The sequence below is a fragment of the Dipteris shenzhenensis genome, chromosome 31 (genome assembly GCF_047967505.1).
Source record: "Dipteris shenzhenensis isolate YYH24624 ecotype China chromosome 31, Dip_SZ_1.0, whole genome shotgun sequence".
Classification (NCBI taxonomy): Eukaryota; Viridiplantae; Streptophyta; class Polypodiopsida; order Gleicheniales; family Dipteridaceae; genus Dipteris; species Dipteris shenzhenensis.
In genome coordinates, this window is record NC_141626.1 from 23031275 (window position 1) to 23049135 (window position 17861).

Here is a 17861-nt window from a genome sequence, read left to right on the forward strand (position 1 = left end):
AGCACTTGCCAGCCTGGGGGCGTTTTTGACGATTAGATGTGCGGCCCAACTGCACGTCACGCAGTTGAGGCGGAAGTCCTCGGAGATGAGGTTTGGCGAAGAGAGGGTGTTTACAGGCTAGAGCAGGGGGGCAGTGGGTCGATGAACAAGAGGTGATGGAAGGCCAAAGGGAAAGGGCAGAAAGACCAAGTGGAAGGGTGAGAGAGCATTGGAGAAGCTAATGTTACCAAGCCAAAACGACGAGATAGATAAGTAAAAGGCCAAGGATATTGTGAGACATATGGGAACAAATAATTTGGAGAGTTATCCACACCGCAAAACCACCACCTCTTTGAACTTTGCTCTTCATTCATTCATTCATCATCATCCTCCTCCTTCTCTTTATCCCTTCCATCTCCATCTTCCTCCTCTCAGCCGTTGTTGGCGTAGGAAGATCGGGATTCTTGAAACACGTCGGAGCTGCTTCAAGAAACTCACGAAGCTCGGCACGTACTGTTGGAGCAGACACAGACTTCGTGCGCGACAGATGAGGCTATGCGTGACTTTGGCTATTGGCGCGCATGAGCGCGAGCTGGAAGGACATAGGATTGAACTTCACACCATTCGCCCAGAATTATCGTAAAGTCCGCTGCCGACGGCTGATATTCTCGGTCTTTAGTCCTCAGTGATCATTGACACTGCATAGCTAGCTGCAAAGCTTGCGATATCCTCGAGCAGCAGCACTAGACCGTATTTTGAGATTAAACGCTGAAGCCAGCGATCAAACTGTAACTAATGCAGTGCGACAAGGTTCGAGCTTCTTCGCCGTCTCCATAACGAAGAGAGGATCACGCCTATGTTCTGGAACGGGTAGCGCTTTTCTCTGAGGCTGGCCATGCTTGGCAATTGGTATTACGTATCACAACGATTGCAGACATTGGAGTCTCACTGCCTCATGCATGCAATGGGCTTTTAGGGAGAGGATTCAGGACAAGATTCAAGTACCTCAGACGATTTCAATTGCGTCAGAGATCGTGAGTTCTGATGCCCGCTATGATCGCAAAACTTGGATGAACAAATGATAGATTGGCGAGAGACTGCCCATTAAAACAGACTATCTGTTGATTTCATCTTGGCGACTTGCAAGCAATATACGCATTACTTGGTGGACGGAAGAGAAGGCTCTTCTAAGCACTCCTTTCAGCTTTACAAGATCTACAGTGAGAGATGTCCAAAATCCTGGTCTGATGATGGATATTGCATGTGACTTCTGCGGAGAGGTTCAATCTACGGTGTATTGCGGAGCTGATGCAGCACGGTTGTGCTTATCCTGCGATAGGCATGTACACGGGGCAAACGCAGTTTCTAAACGACACGCGCGGACGCTGTTATGTGATGGCTGTAATCTCAGGCCAGCAGCTCTGAGATGCCTTACCGAAAACCTTTCCCTTTGCCGATCTTGCGACTGGGATACGCATGGAAGCTCTCCCATCGCATGGCACCACACCCGGCGCACAATTGAATACTTTACTGGTTGCCCATCTGCAGCAGAGCTTGCCCGTGTATGGGAATGTGACCTGAGTGATTCCACGACCGCATCTCCTTGCAGAGGGGCTTCGAGCTCATATGTTGACTCTACTAAAATCGAGATTATCCGCAATCCGGCCCAGCCAATTGAAGATGCCGGCACCTGGTGGGATGGCAGTGTAGTCACGGCTGATACACTGCATACTAGTGAAAAGATGACTAAGAGTATAGACTGCTGGACGTTGACTACATCCTCCACAGTGGGCTCTGTTGTGGATTCTAGCGCTTGTGGTGCCAATGCAACAATCTGTCCGGCTGCAACAAGCCTTGGGTCTGGTCACTTTCTCAAGGTAAAATGCTTTGCACGTGGTGTTCATTAAGGGAGAAGCCTGGCTTTCTCAAAAATCAAAATCATATCTGTAGTTGTAAACTGAATGTGCAAAGGCGGATCTTTCTGGACGAAGTAAGAGACTTCAGTACCGTGTAAGGGCGTGTATTGACAGAATGGTGTTTTGAAATATCCATAAATGACCAACGAACATCACATTGCAGAGAAATAGAGAAAGAGATGAGAATGACCAATTCGAACGTCATGTGCCTGATTAAGAAGGAAGATGTTACAAACTGACAAGGATAAAACGAAGAAGATTGGTTTAAGTGTAACGGCTAGAGAGGAAAAAGTTGTGTAGGATGGGAGTTTTGTCCATTAGAGTGTTTCTATTGACAAGAGGAACTTGTTTTGATAAAACAAAATATTATTGCAGATCGGACTTTAGAACAACAAAAAATCTAAATTTGTATGATTAGATATATTCTATCTTACAAAGGTATATATTATTGTAGATTGGCTCTGCTCTCTCATGGTAGCCTTGGTGATTGTCCAGTCTGCCGTTCCCTTTTCCAGAAAGGAACCAAGCTCAGCGCTTCGTTCTTCATTAAGTTTCGAATATTGAAATCAATAACCTGCACCTACATTTAGGTGCTTATGATGTAAGTAGGAATGTTGTCAATGTGGCTTGTGTATGGATTCTGGTGAAACTGAAAGATGGCGTGTGTAATGATGCTTCCATTTATCATGCTAGTGGTAAGGATGCTTGGTGTTTGTGATGTTATGCTGTCATAGCAAGAATCCTTGAAATAGCTTACAATACTTCTATTACTAGGAATTGCAAAAGTTCATGTAAGCATGTTCTGCTTGCCATTTAGGAAAGGATCTTCTGAAGGTTAATATGATAGCTTTTCTCCTCTGCAATGCTGAACTATTAAAGAGCCAATCTCAATCACGTGTACAGCAGGTTGATTTCCCCAATGTCTCTGCAACCATGGAATCTCAACTGCAGAATGCTGAACAAGGTGAAAAACAGAAGCAAGTTGTTCAACAATTGCAAAACCTACAACCTCAGGCTTCACTGCAGCAAGAACCTGTAAATCTTCAACTGTATGAACAACCCTCAGTTTCTCCAATTTCACAGTCTTTGATAGAACCACCCCCATCTAAATCTGCTGTTTCTGAAGAGTTGCGGCTCCAGACACAGCCAGAAGGGCAAAATGCAGAATCAAAAAAGCAGGTGTCACAGCAGACTTCCATGGATCAGCTTTTACTTCTGGTGCCGTCCCAACTGAAATTTGAAAAGAACACAATTTCTGCAGCACAAGCTGATACACTTTGGCCATCCAAATTCGGAAGCCATGATGATCAGGTTCGAGCAATATCTTCCGAATTTACCAGTCCTCCTCAGCAAATGCATGCCCCTGCCGTTGCTAATTGTTGTTTACAGCATTGCAGATTTAGTAAATTGTCTTCATGGTTAGATCTTTTCTGGTGTAGAGTAGAAAATGGCTCATATGAAATATAAAAGGTTTTTAATGAGGGATGCATCAGCTTTTGATGAGGTGCAATTCTGCTTGAATAATTCCAACGTCTGGTCTTTCTGGTCTATGCAGCTGTGGCGTACTCACCTTCAAAACCTAGGAAATTGCAATGTTAATGATGACCTATGTGGAGATTTCAGTATGTCTGATATTGATCTAAATTTTGAAAGCTATGAAGAAATATTTACTCCTAGGGCCCAAGCATCACAATCTGAAGATTTGGTATCTGCTTGTCACTCAATGGGACAGAGCACAACTTTTTCTGAGTCAAGTGCACATATGGAAAGTATACCGGAGGGCAACCTGCTGGATTCAGAAGTTGTACGTTTCTTTGGCCATTCTCACCATGTTTGCATTGATCTTTCATGGCCTTCATGGCCGTGCGATTCGCAATTGTGTGGGAATTAGTGATTGAAAATCAAACTTGTGTTTGTATAAGTGCCCCATAAATTATCAGGTTGTAATTGTGCTGATATGTTGATGTTTGATATGTTATGTCGTAATTGTGCTTCATATGTTGATGTTTAGACTGTCTGCTGTTAATTGAGGCTCTTATGCTGCCACAAGCTTTCAAGGCACAAACGAATGTCACAGCATCTGGTGAAATGCCATGATAGATTGGTCTTGTTATCATAGCGCCTAGGACACAAAGATAGCTTCTCTCATGTATAGATATCTCACCCTTTTGCATCCTTTCTTTATAGGAATTACTGAATGTAGTTTATGTAATTATATATCAGTATTTGTGAATGCATTATAAAGTCACTTTAAAGGCGACATTAAGACAGTGAGGTGGTTAGGTGCTTGTCTGCCCAAGTCATGTTTGTCTTCCCCAAGAAAGATAAAACGAAGCACAATATTCATACCTTGCTTGCACAAACCTTGACTCCAAGGAGTCATACTTGATAAAGCAAAGCACACTCTAGTCTCTAGATGCATACCTTGGTTGCACAAACCTCGTCTCCAAGGAGTCGTATAAACATAAAGTAAATGGGCCAAAGTAGCTTATGAATAGACATGCTACTAAAAGAAACAAGCTGGTAGAAAGTTAAGTAGCGATATCTCATGTCTGCAAGAAGTCATGATGCCAATCCATGGTTACAACTGGAGTGACCAACAAGGGGAAGATAATCTATTGAACATACCCATTTGATGTTGTCCCAAATCAGAAGAAAGTAATGCTGATATCTGAGCAGCATCTATAGAAGAAGGAAACCCCTATCTCGTATGAAGAATGATGCCGATCCTCAACAAACATGGATTTTCTGCAAAAAATGGTCCATCCCAGCTAGTGGTTGTAAAAGCACCATAGAGTGTGAATGTTTTAAATGTAGAGTGCAAATTAAGTCTTACCAAACTGGACAAGAACTTACAAAGAGACATCTACTGATGATCCAAGACATGGAAAGATGCATTCCGATGTGCCATGTTGGAAAACTCACAACAAGCTTCCACTATGTGTAAGAGCATATTTTTATGTGTGACAGCATATTTTTATACTATGGTCTACACCCACTGTTGGGCGCTGATGATGTCAGTGGGGATGTCAGAGTAGCTAGTCCCTGCTATGCATGATGGAGTTTATCGTTTTCAATCTTATGAGTGACTATCATGAGATTGAAACTGCACTATGTTGTGTTTTTAGAGGATGAGTTTGGGAATGTTCCTGGATTCATCTAGGTATATAAGCTTCCACAATGTATCACCTAGGGAAGCCATGAAGGCAGTGAAACACAACTGAGTGAAGCCTATTAGAATCGCTTGAAATGTAAGCAAGAAGAGTGCATGGGTGAGTAGGTTTCGGCTAAGCATGTGAGGAGCCAATGAGATGCAAGTTTGTGGATGGAGATGAGAACCCTGATCCAAAATTTTGTATAAGAACACCACGGGTGAGGTGTGTGGTGTTGGAATGATCTCCAATGTTGAAGTTAAGGTCTCTCTTGCCTCTCCCTCTCACGTTTTCCGTTGACAGCTGCTATATCTTGAGTGAGCTTCCACGATCTCTTTTCTCTTTTGTCAGGGTATTAGAGCTAAGTTAGAGTTCTTTCTTTGAGCAACTCTAATTCGTGGACACGCCACTTTTGCCCCTCTCTATTTCAAATCCATTGGAGCTGTTAATCATTGAAAAGAGTCGCAGTTTTCTGGGGTTTGCTGGTGTTAGTTGTGGGCTGGCAGCAGGAAGACTTCTAATCAGGAAGCTGCTGTTTCGTCGGTTCTCAGGAGAAGTCAGAACTCTTTCTACTCTCATAAGGAGGTCTCGGTTGTCATCTGTGTGCTTTTCTCTTTGCCAGGACAATTTGCTGGAGACAGGCATGGAGCTGAAGTTATTCATCGCCAATCTCTAAGTTGTGGTCCCAGAAATACATCTCATTTCAAATGAGCCCCCCTCCCTGTTGAGGCTATATCTGCTGCTATCTCGACAGTTGCCAATCAGATCTTATATAATGGTTTGAGGGCTGCCAAAGGTCTTTTCGAGGGCTTTCAGGAGTCTTTCCGACTGTTACTTGTGCCGGGTTTGAGTCTCTGCTGTGGGTGATGCTTTCTCAGAGGCCCCGCCTTCTTTGCCGCTATTCTCAGTTGTGTTTTCTTCATTGCGATTCTCCTGGGAACCCATTTATTATTCGAGCTTATGTATTTGAGACTACAAGGCTATAAATTTCTGTTTTGACAGTAAAAAGAAAGGCATCCAAGTCGTCTATGGGTGCTTGAAGAATTGGTTTATTATTGACTTTGTAGCCGTTCCTGTGTTTCGTCATGGGCTGCCGGTCCAATGGAGCTACTGGAGCTTTTTTCTTCTATGCAAAGAAATACTAGACGCTTCCAGGACCAAAAAGTCACAAATGGGTCCTCTTTATTGCTGCATTCTGTTTCTCCTCTGCGTGACATCAACGATGCCTCCCTTCTAGTCTGATGACACGTGGCAGACTTAATTTTGGTTCTCTTATCTTTTTCTAAGATTCTTATTATAGACAACTGCAAAGTTGATTGAGCTATTTCTCCTCTTGGGAAATATTTCCGAGGAGCTGTTGTTTGAGCCATTTTTTGGCTGTTTTTGCCTTCAGTTTCCTTTTATTTGCCCACAAAAGCAACAGTAAGACACTGTTTTTTTTTTAAATGGTGACAAAAGAAATTTCTTTTTGGGATCATCAAACCCATGTATCTCTGGCCCTATGTCAATGATACTAAGTAAATTGACATTAAATCAAGGAAGAGGACATCGAAGAGTAAGCATTGGCTTTTATTGCTCTTAATCTACACTCCAGCGCATTCATTTGGTGGTGGGAGCTACGTCATGAAAAAATTCGTGGTGGTTGAGAAGCCTTACCAATGGTGCAAATTTGTGAAACATGGAGATCACAAATCCGACAAGGACATATCACAAATTCTTACACGAGGCAATTGAAGATTGAGAAAGGGGCCCATAACTTATAAGTGAGCCCAAAAAGAAAGAAAAAGGTAGTCTTCACAGAAGCAAAGACAATAAATGACAAGAAGATCTAGTTGTCAAAAAGGAGTCACCAAAGATAGAAAGGGAGGAACTGAAAGAGCTTTTCAAAGAGATGGGAATAAGAGAAGCTGCCAAAAATAGAGAAGTCGATGCTTCAAGTGCAAAGTTGATGGACATACCAGCAAGGGATGTAGATGAACAACATGCAATCATTTGGGCTACACAATCGATGAGTGCTATTTCAACAAAAGTAAAAGAACACAGAGGTCAAGAATGCCAATATTGCATGTTTATTCTGTGGGAAGGAAATCACCGGAAGAAGGATTGCAGACTGGGCAAAAAAATAGTTCGATATGCTGCAAAGGGCATGTGACCAAGATGAGCTAGTTTCGGTGCACATCGAAGCAATTGTGGTCACAAGGTCGCAAGGAACCGAGAAGGACCAAACTAATCAAGAGGAGCCAGGGATTCATAGAAGATGGTGGCTGAAATAACTAAGGCATTGAAGAATAAAGAGCATTTGGTTGAGCTGAGAGAAGGATTTGAAACGAATCAGAGCATGGAGAAGGTAGAATGCAGTCAAGCACAGTTCTGAAATAGAACAAAATCTGCAGTGTGGGAGAATTCCCGTGAAGTAAATGTAAGGATTTCAATAGGCAAATTGTTGCAAATTGGTCCCGACTGCACTAAGTTCTTCCAAAACTGCCCAAAAAGCAAGCGACCAATGATGAAGGCTTTGATGATGAGAGTGGAAGTGGCCAAGATGAGGATTTGAGCAGATGTTCCCAATGATCCATGCTGAGGTTAGGAATTGCACGATCAAGGAAGTCCCTTATTGATGGAGGCCCTGAAGAAGACCAATAGTGGCTCAAATTCAAGAACTTGAAACCGTCCCTCTTCAAAATTTGTATTGCAGATCAGCGATTGGTTATGCCGAAGGGTATGCTAAAGGATGTATGTAGTAAGACTAGGGGGGCTTACTTCATGGTGGCATTCATCATGGTCAAGATGGAAAAATGAGCAAGGATGCCCCATGTTGTTGGGTACATCATGTTGAAAGACACAAAAGTGGTGATGCCATGGTTGAAAGGCACAAAAGTGGTGCACAATTGGGCTAATGGTATACTCACAATTGAGAATCCAAGCAAGAAGGTGCATGTACAAATGGCAAAAAGCACAATCACATAAGAATGCAATCACAATCACAAATGGCAAAAAGCACAATCACAGAAGAATGCGAGTGTGAATGCTAAAAAATGGAGGAAGCACACGCCATGGACATAGAAGACAAGCTACTCACACAATGAATATTGTGTTGGTATTGTGATTTCTGTTGGCATAGAGTAGCAATGTAGATGCCAATACATGAAGAGGAGCCAAATTGACATTTCCAAAGGGTACACTGAAGACGAAGAGCGGTAGAGGAAAATTCAAGACCTGTGCATCACATCGACCATGGACATAGAAGAAAAGCTGAAGTTGAATACATATCAAGATGAAAGGCTTGAAAAGATCATAGAACAAGCTTAAGAACTCTTTTTTCAATACAAGGATGTCTTCAAAATGGAAGTACATGGACCCTGAAAGGTGTACTGCCAGCTTTGATTCAGCACCCAATCCCTTTTATTCCGGATGCAAAGCCAATCAAGTACTGAATGAACCCCAACTATGCAAAATCGATCAAATCTGAAATTGATCAATTATTAAGAATAGGATTCATTTGTACAGTGAACTAAAGCAAATGGTTGTCCTCGATTGTCAGTGTCCAACGTGGAGTACATGCCAAGTCGAGGTATAGCATAAAAAGGATGAATAGCAATTGTAAAGAATGCTCATAGTGTGTGAGTTGATTGTCTCAAAGTAGAAGTGTGGGCATTATGGGAGTATTTGTGTTGCAGAGCGTGTGAGTGCAAACAAAGAAACAAGTGTGTTGAATATGACAATGCTGGTTGTACTTCCTTGCATAGATGATGAAGCAATTAATGAAACACCTCTTTTGTCCAACCACTATTGAAGCCTTTGAGCAGTTGATGTGCTTTCAACCATTTATAAATACGCATTCATCTATTTGTACAGCCTTACTTAAGAAAAGCATGCTAATCCATCCTTCAAATGGCAAGGGCTTTTCTTAAGCAATCTGGAAATGAGCATATTGTCTTCATAGAGGGGCTCCAGAGGGTAGGCAATCCAAATGCATGTCTAAGCAAAGGAATGAACATGTTAGCTGAAGCTAGTCGTAGCTAACATAATGCAACATGAGTTTGTGATGAATCAAATTAATCGTGGAGCATATGGAGGCCCTTCAAGTGGATGCCACAATGATCCAATGTGGCAATTAGAGTTGTAGGGCCATTGCCAAGAACATTGTGAGTCTATGTGACTCAAACGCATTGATTCCCTTCAAGAGGACGAGATTGTGATCCAATGTGACAGTGAGGGTTGCAGTGTAAGAACACACTGTTGCATGTTGTTGGGCGCTAATGACGTCAGTGGGGATATCATAGTAGCTAGCCCCTGCTATGCATGATGGAGTTTATGGTTTCAACCTTATGAGTGCTACCATGAGATTAAAACTGCACTATGTTGTGTTTTTAGAGGGTGAGTTTGGGCATGCTCCTAAAATCATCTAGATATATCCTTTCATCAGGGAGCGAACTGAGGACACGCAATTTGAGCTCATTCATTTCATTGGCCCACATCATATCATTGAGAGGGGGTGCTAGAGAAGGTAGTCATGTACAATAAGCTAAAGTAGCGAAGGAGGAGGGGTGAACAACTGCCCAAGTTGGGCAGTTTTGGACGAAGGGGTGATTTGGGGAGCTCACAATGGGAAGTTTATAGAATGGAAGGGCTAGTACTTATAAACTTAGTTGGAGAGAGTATAGAAGGTCTTGTGCCAAGCTATATTCCGCAGTGAACTAGCATTTTTTTCATTTGCTGATGGAAGCCTGAACCTCACTACACAAAATATGTATGCTGAAACTCTGAAGGTCCCTTGCTGGCCAAAATACTGCAAAGGACTTAGTACAAGATCTGCCCAGGGATGACAGCAAATGACATCAATATCCAGTGAGGCCAAGGCTCTATTCTATGCTGGTTGTGCCTCATCTTCTTTGGCATTTCTCCCATACTCATGATTTTTTGAGTTTCCTTGGGCAGCGTTTGCGAATTCAATTTCCAAATTCCACCTTTGGAAAGTTCTTCTGGCTCTTTGGGATACACCCACCCAGACAGGATTTTCATTTATTTTTCACTTGGGCTCGCTACCGGGCACTCTAGACTCTATGGAAGGACAGAAATCATAGAGTCTTTGGTGATCCTACTTTTTCACTTTTCTCTTTCTTCAGGCACTCTCTAAAGCAATCTTTCTATGATTGCTTGCAAACTAATTACAGAGACTATGATGTGTATTTGTCGTATATTGGCATCTTCTCCTGATGTATTTTCCCACTTCCTGTGTTTGTGACTGAGATTCTGTAATATAAATCAACAAAATTTTCACAAAAAGCGTTTGTGTGTGTGTGTGTGTGTGTGTGAGAGAGAGAGAGAGAGAGAGAATACACATGTGACCTCTATTTCTTCATGTCCTTCCTCTGAAAGAGAGACTAAGACTTCTTGAAAGCATGCATATTAATTAGGTGATCTTTCCAATATTTAAAAATATAAGTTTTCTTTATAAGAAACCTATGGAATTGTGCAGGCAATTCTGATGTGAACCTTATTTTTCTCCTTTTGGGCAGCTGTGTATGAGAGGCTGCCTCTCCCCAGCCTTTCAAAATGGACCACACGGAAGCAGCAGCCATATGTCTTCAGTGTCTGCATTACCAACCCACACGTCCCGTTCCTTGTCATTATCGGGAATGAGTGGAGATAGCAGTGCTGCTGATTATCTTGATTGTGGCGCATCACCTATGGTTTTAAAGACTGAGATGGCTACTGTACTGGCAAGTTCTGATAGTGGAGCCCTGGCAATTGCAAGAGACAATGCCATGCTTCGATACATGGAGAAAAAGAAAACTCGCAGGTGTGTTTTTGTGTTATAAAATAAGTTCCAGCTAGTGGTCAAGTTGACAAGTGGATCTTGAAGTAATCGCATGTGAGTGTCGTCATGTGCAGATATGAGAAAAGGATTCGCTATCAGTCCCGTAAAACTCGGGCAGATGTGCGTAAGCGGGTAAAAGGACGTTTTGTGAAGGCAGGAGAAGCCTATGATTACGACCCGCTTGATGTAACTAGAAGTTTCTGAATTGAGGTGAACAGGGTGTGAGCTTGTTCCATGACCTTCATTTCTGCATTCATCACATCATGATGGTAGCACGTAGATATATGTATAGCAAGCATAATCCTAGTGAAGGTCTTGCAGCAGTGAACTTTCTTTGTTAATCCCAAGTGGGGCTGTATATTGAGTTGGTCACATATTAATGAGAACCCCAAATCATGCTTGTTGCATTGAGCCTCCTGTGAATGTGCACAATGCACACATGAAAATGACTGGTAATTGACAGTTCATTTATTTCATGGAACTGTGAATAATTATTCATTGTTAGCCCTTAAAAGTCATCGGAAAGAGCTTGCAATTTCAGGGAATGTATGGTTCCATAGGAGGACATTCTAGTAGTCATGATGTGGGTCATCCGGTATGCTTGGAGAGGGCATTTGTCAAATAAGTGTAAATTTTTTTCTCAAAAACCATTTCCTTGCTTTTTGAGCACGTTGCATTCGCTTGTCGAATTTGGGTATCAAAATAGACATGGCAGAAAGAACCTATGGAGAATGAAAGCAAAGCTGTACTTTTCAAGTAGAGAATTTAAAAAAATTAAGGGTTTGAAGAAGCTCATTCCCCCATTGTCTTAGTGGGATTTGGAAATTGCATATTGTTCTGTACTCTTTGTTGATAATAAATCATTCTTGAGATTTAGTGTGACTATATCAGTGTATGGTTGTAATCATAATCCTTATGTATTCTACATACAAATACATATGCATGTATAGGGTAAATAGACTTGTTTCAAAAAGCCTTGTTTGGCTTAATTTAGGAAATCTCGAGCCCTCCAGTTTAACTCCACATGTACAAGCTTCTCATGAACACATGTGTGTTTATGTGAATCTCAAAAACTTTCTATTGTCATTGTATATAATTCTCATTGCATGTACAACTACTTTTAGAGGATCAAGGTGCGTCACACATTGGTTTCCTTAGTTTATATGATTTCATTTGGTGCATATCATAGCAACCAAAATTGAAAAAAGAAAGCTAAAAATGATTGGAGTAGTATATGCATGTGAGCTCGTCTTTGGGAACAAAGCCCGAAAAATAGGCCGTAAGAATAAGGGAAGAATGCAAAATGGTAAGAACTCTACATGGATCAAAGACTAGACGAACAATCTTTATCTAGCCTTCATTACTCTGCGTGCTGGCACCAGCATGCCTAACTTCAGTCTCCTTAGCCTGTGAGCCTTTAAAATCCTTTGCATGCTTGACTTGATCGTTCAATTGTCCTTTAGGAATATCGTCTCCATGAACCAGCTTCGTCTTGCACGAGCAAGCATAATAACCAAATTTTCAGCAAAGGTAACAAGCTTTTGGAAAGGCCCAAATATAACCTTTTGAGTGACTATAAAATCATTCGACAACTGAACATCAATGAAATCTTGTATAGGATCCAGGGCCTTTTTGGCCTAAAATCTTTCTTTGCATAAGGAGGCACCACCATAACCCTACCCAAAATGTTAGCCACAATATCCAGTGATTTTCCAAGCCATGCAAGCATTCCAAGAAATCAAACACACTATAGACAATCCTTGTAAAGGAACCCATCAACACCGACAAGAGATCACTAGGACTATTACCCTGACAAGCAGGAGAGACCTCCCTAACATTTCGTTACTTATCTCTTCAGAAACACAATGGAGAAGGAAGAAGCCCTTCCCTTTGTACTTAACAGCAGATCCTTCCTCTGAAACATCACATTGTAATAAGATCACAAGGCTCACCGATTCTAGGAACTTTGCCAGTTAAAAAGAGCAAATCCCTCCACTTGCCAACTTCTTGACCTCAGGCTTGATGGCCTCAAAGACCAACCTATGCACATTATGATGCTTACGCCCTGTCTCTCGCAATCCTTGCTTAGTAGGCTTTGATTCACGTCTTGCCACATCTACTTGAAGGATATTCCAAGCTACTTCATCAAATAAAGGGGAAACCCATCAGACAACTTCCTTGCGACTGTGTTCGCGTGAGGTCTTGCTTCCGGCTTAGACCGTGGACCTGGGGGGAGTTCTCACCATCTTCACTCAAGGCTGATGCATGCAACCACAAATTTGCCACTACCTCATCCTGCTTAACCAACCCTCCATTCATCAAGATACTCATCTTGCACTCAAAAACATCAAAGTACCTATAGGCTATGTCTCTTATGGTTCACGTTGGATCTCTCTCCCCGAGATGTCTGCTCACGCATGCAAAAGATAACCCAAGTGCCTACAATGCAGACAGTATTAAGAAGACCAAAAAATAAAAGAAAGCTCTACGTGATGGAGATACACTACAAATTTTGCATATATGGAAAAGGTTATGGAAATCAATGCGTTAGCTAGCTATAAAGAAGTTTCACAAGATCCACAATGGAAAATGTTATGGAAATCAATGAATCAACCCAATTATATTGCCATGATGGGAAATTAGAAATGGACACTAGCTTAATTTCTTGAAGATAAACATAGAATTGGAGGCAATATACACTTTGCATGAGACTTAAAATGAATGCAATTAAGGCCTATGCAGAGTATCATGCCCATTCGATACTCGCAGGTTTGAATGAGACACCCGATGCGTGCTTTTTTGACCCTCATGTATGACTAGTGGTGAGAAAACAAGGAAAAATGTGTTCCCAACCATGCAAATGATAACTGAAGGGAACGGTACTTTGCATGGGCCTTAATGTGGATGAAAATAAGGCTCATGCAAAGTACTATGTCAATCAGAGACTCACACATTTGAATGAGCCACCCTGATGTGTGTATTTGACCCTCATGCATGACGGGTGGTAGAAAATAGAAAAAATGCTATGCAAATGATATTGGATGGGCATGATAGTTTGCACAGCCTTAAAGTGGAAGGATTAAGGCCCATGAAAAGTACCACAAAAACTAGATGTTTATGAGCCGTTCTATCCATTGCACAGCTACTCTCCCCCAGCCAATTTATTAAATTCCTAATTTATTGCTATATAGCTAGTTTGCAGATGCTTGGCATTCATATGGATCTATCACATAGAAAAATCAGGAGCATATCGATGAGGAGCTTTTAGAGTAATGGGTTTAGACCAGCCTTCTCTAGAGCCATTGCAAAGAAGAAAGTCTGCAAAGCCCATTTTCGACTTGCGGGCTCTTGCTTTGAGGGTCCTCCTCAAGTTTGGATTACTTCTTTGATTAAGAATTTGTAGTGGGCTATGCAATTCATAAAATCAGCAACGTCGTATTCTTTTTTGAATCTTAAATCCCCATAGGATTGTTCATATGGTGCGTAAGAGAAAGAAATTGGATTTCGTATGGATTTAGCCACACGGAGATTGCAAATAGACTCAACATGAAGTGATGTCAGAAGCTACTACATTGTCATATAAACATATAAATATATTATGGAATCCTTCGCTAATTCACAGCAGCCTGTCGTTCGTCAATCCGTCTGATGCCAAGTTGTAGACTTCTACTGTTGTGCTGCAACCATCTTTGTTTTCATCTATTGATATTGCCGTTCCATTGGCTGAGGGTCCACTTGCTGGCATGACAGCTTCTGTTTAAAAAAAAAATGGCCTTCTGTTTTTTTCACCTCCTCTCAGCCACATAAAGCGGCTAAGCTCGATTCTCAGAATTTTTTGTCCCTAGCGTGAGATTCTCAAACGTTTATGTGCAAATTCTATTTCCGACGTTCAGGATTTGGGGACACCACTCTGCCCTTTTAAATCTCTTTCAAAGCATCTTTGAGCTCTCTCTTCTAAATCTCTTCTTCAAAGCATCTCTCAGGCGCAACAACTTGGATTTTGCTTACACTTCATGGGCAAGATTTTGAGTCAATCGTCATTGCATGTGTGGACGTCTGCAGTAGTTGGCACTGATCATATTCAATCCTTTGTCTTTCTTGGCAAAGGTTTTTACTATGTCCAATGTGGTGATGAAGGTTTTTACTATGTCCAATGTGCTGATGTGGACACTGTGTACAAGTTGTTGGGGTTTTTTTGCGCATGCTATGCCTTGGGATCCTCTTTTTGACCCAGCTAAGTGTCTTATGAATTTCTATCCAGTATGGGTGACTCAGAGGGCCTTGCCGGTACCTCTTCTACCACATGTTTCTTCTATTGCATCTTTGTTGGGAAGAGTGTTACATCTCCCTAAGCAGGATTTCTTAGTTTTGAGCAAAGACATCCGAGTTTGCATCTGGTGGGATATGGAGCAGCCCATACTTACATGTTTACACATTGATTATGGTTTCCTACATCCTTTTTACATTCTCCTGTAGTTGCTTCTTTCCCAATGCGTGTTATAAATGTAAACAGATTGGTCATTTTGCTTAGTATTGCCCCTCACCCTCACATCCGACTCATACTATGAAGGGCTCTTTACCTCTCCCTTCGGCTTTTCCTCCTCTCCATTTTGACAAGTTGAAGCATCTCAAACATAAAAAAGAATGGAGACTGGTGTATCCTCAAGAGAAAGATTCTATTGCAGTGTCTCTAGGGACCTTGTCAAATCCATTTCAAGCTCTTTTATTCAAGGTTATCCGTATGCCTTCATTTGAACCACAGATCTCACCAATGGCTACTCCCGATGTTCCATCTTCTTCCTCTGCCTCTACATATTCAGGTGTTGATGTTTCTGGTCCATGCGAGCCTTCATCGATTCAACAGTCTCATTTTCTTGGAATGGAGTCATCTCTAGCTTCTCCAGCTTATTGAATCACATTCATTTCAGCTATAGGTGGATATATCTCCTTTAGATACACTTAATGTTGATAATTAGGATACAAATGTGGATTTTGGAGAGTTAGATATATAGGTGCCCTCTCATGAACCTACTAGTAAATTTTCTCTCGAGAATGTGCATTCAATGTTACAACAAGTTTTTTACCTTGTCATACGAAAGTTTCATCTTCCTGCTTATATCAAGAAGAACCACAAGAGTCAAAAGAAACTGCACTTTATTGATGGTATGACTACTTCTCTTAATGGTTTCCTCGTACAAAAGGGGCTTGCATTGGAGGATATTATATTTATATCACCACCTATTGGTGTGTAATTTTATATTCTCTTCCTTTCTTGTTTGTTCTTGATCTCTTATCTTTTTGGAGAAGTGTGAGTTGCTCCTTTTCACTTTTGTACTTCATGGTAGGTTTTCACCTTGTTTGAGGTTTCCCACTTAGTAATATATAGCATTACCCCCCCAAAAAACTTGTGTGTGTGTGTGTGTGTGTGTGTGTGTGTGTGTGTGTGTGTGTACTGGTAGGGGGACATTTTTAATTCTTCCTTTAGTTTTGGTTAAGAGCCAATTAATTTTTTGTTTTGACATTCACATTAATTTTTTTAATGGGAGACTGGGGGCTACACACTAATCTTTTAAGGATGAATGAGCATTTGAAGTCACTAATATCCTAGGAAATATTATAATAATCCTACAGAGGGAAGTCTCTTCTCAAGCTACGCATAGGCATCTAGTGGCTAGAAGGTCGCTCTTACCTTCTCTGAATCACAAATGGAATCTACAAAGGGGTAGAGTATGATGGAAGAATAGGTTGCACAAATTATGGAATGATTGTAACATTGGGAAAGCGGGATTCGTGCTAAGGAAAGTATTACATAACTGGTTGCCAGTAGGGAATAAGCTAATGAAGTGATTCTAGGTAAATCTAGTGTGTTTGTTGCGCTCAATTGCTATGGAAATTATGAGAGATCTTTTCTGGAAATGCCAAGTTACTAGAGTGGTGTGGTTCAATCAAGAGAGAGCTATCAAGATGTTTGGGGTAATGGGAGAGGTTCTTGCTTAAATCAAAGTGGAGAGGGGTGTCCAGGTGACATCGACACTTGGTAGTATGCTGGCTATATTAGTTATTTTGGCCATCCGGGGAGGGGGGGTGCGGGTGCAAAACAGTTTGTATTTGAAACCAAATTTAGTCAAGGCAAGTGTGCCTGCCGAGTAATACAATTTTTTAAATTATGACTGTCTATATCTATGGGCTAATGTTATTGTGGCCATCGAAGGGGATGCACAAAACATTCATTATTTGAAACCAAATTTAGTCAAGGCAAGCGTGATTGCCAAGTAATACAATTGTTGAAATCATGATTCTATTCGTAATACTGGGGTAAAGGACTTGTTGAAGAGCCCTTGCCTTGCAGATGTCTATCTTTTAGAAATGATAATATTCGAGTGTAGGCTTTGGGCAATATACCCCATTGTCGTTAATCACAGTTTTGTATTGAGGTCTTTTTTTAGGGTTGACCACCCTTTTAATATAAGTGGGCCTTTATCAACTTTGTATTACGTTAATCTCACTGTTAGAGTGGACCCTTCAGTTTTCTCCAATTTGTCCCCCCTTCATAATAACCTTCACCATCTCTTTATTTATTTTTTATTTTTTTCCTTTCCCTACACACACCTCAGCCAACTACAACTAGGCATGCTGCTTGTGGTCTCTGCTAACATGTAGTTGCTATCCCTTCGTGAGGGGACTCGAATGAGGTGGCAGAACACTCAAATCTCATGAGCTATATCGCCACTACTCTACTACTAATCTCTATGCTTTAGCTTTTCTTTAGTAATCCTCCCCTTATCTCTTTGTGTGTGTGTGTGTGTGTGTGTGTGTGTGTGTTGTCTCTGTTTCTCCCATTTCCAGGCTCCAAGGGTGTTGGTCACCTATAGTCCTGTCATTGCTCGTTGTAGCATAGGTGTTCACAAGTGTAGCATAGGTCCTTGGGCCGTGTTTCGGTGAGAGGTGTTGGCTAAAGTGTGGAAAGTGGATCTCATGTGCACGTGGGTGAGA

The 17861-nt window shown here is 41.5% G+C and overlaps 1 protein-coding gene across 3 annotated transcripts; it reads left to right on the forward strand.

Moving 5' to 3' along the window:
* Positions 1–381: 381 nt before the first annotated feature.
* LOC147881216 (zinc finger protein CONSTANS-LIKE 10-like) lies at positions 382–11404 on the forward strand. Of its 3 annotated transcripts, none has more exons than XM_087370024.1 (5): positions 382–1856; positions 2799–3206; positions 3628–3699; positions 10567–10850; positions 10943–11404. In XM_087370024.1, the coding sequence occupies exons 1-5, from the start codon at positions 1227–1229 to the stop codon at positions 11070–11072; spliced, it is 1524 nt and encodes a 507-aa protein (XP_087226150.1). In that variant the 5' UTR covers positions 382–1226; the 3' UTR covers positions 11073–11404. The 3 variants fall into 3 exon arrangements, with proteins under 3 accessions (XP_087226150.1, XP_087226147.1, XP_087226149.1); XM_087370021.1 differs by having other exon boundaries at positions 383–1856; positions 3451–3699; XM_087370023.1 differs by having other exon boundaries at positions 384–1856; positions 2802–3206; positions 3451–3699.
* The last annotated feature ends 6457 nt before the right edge of the window (positions 11405–17861 follow it).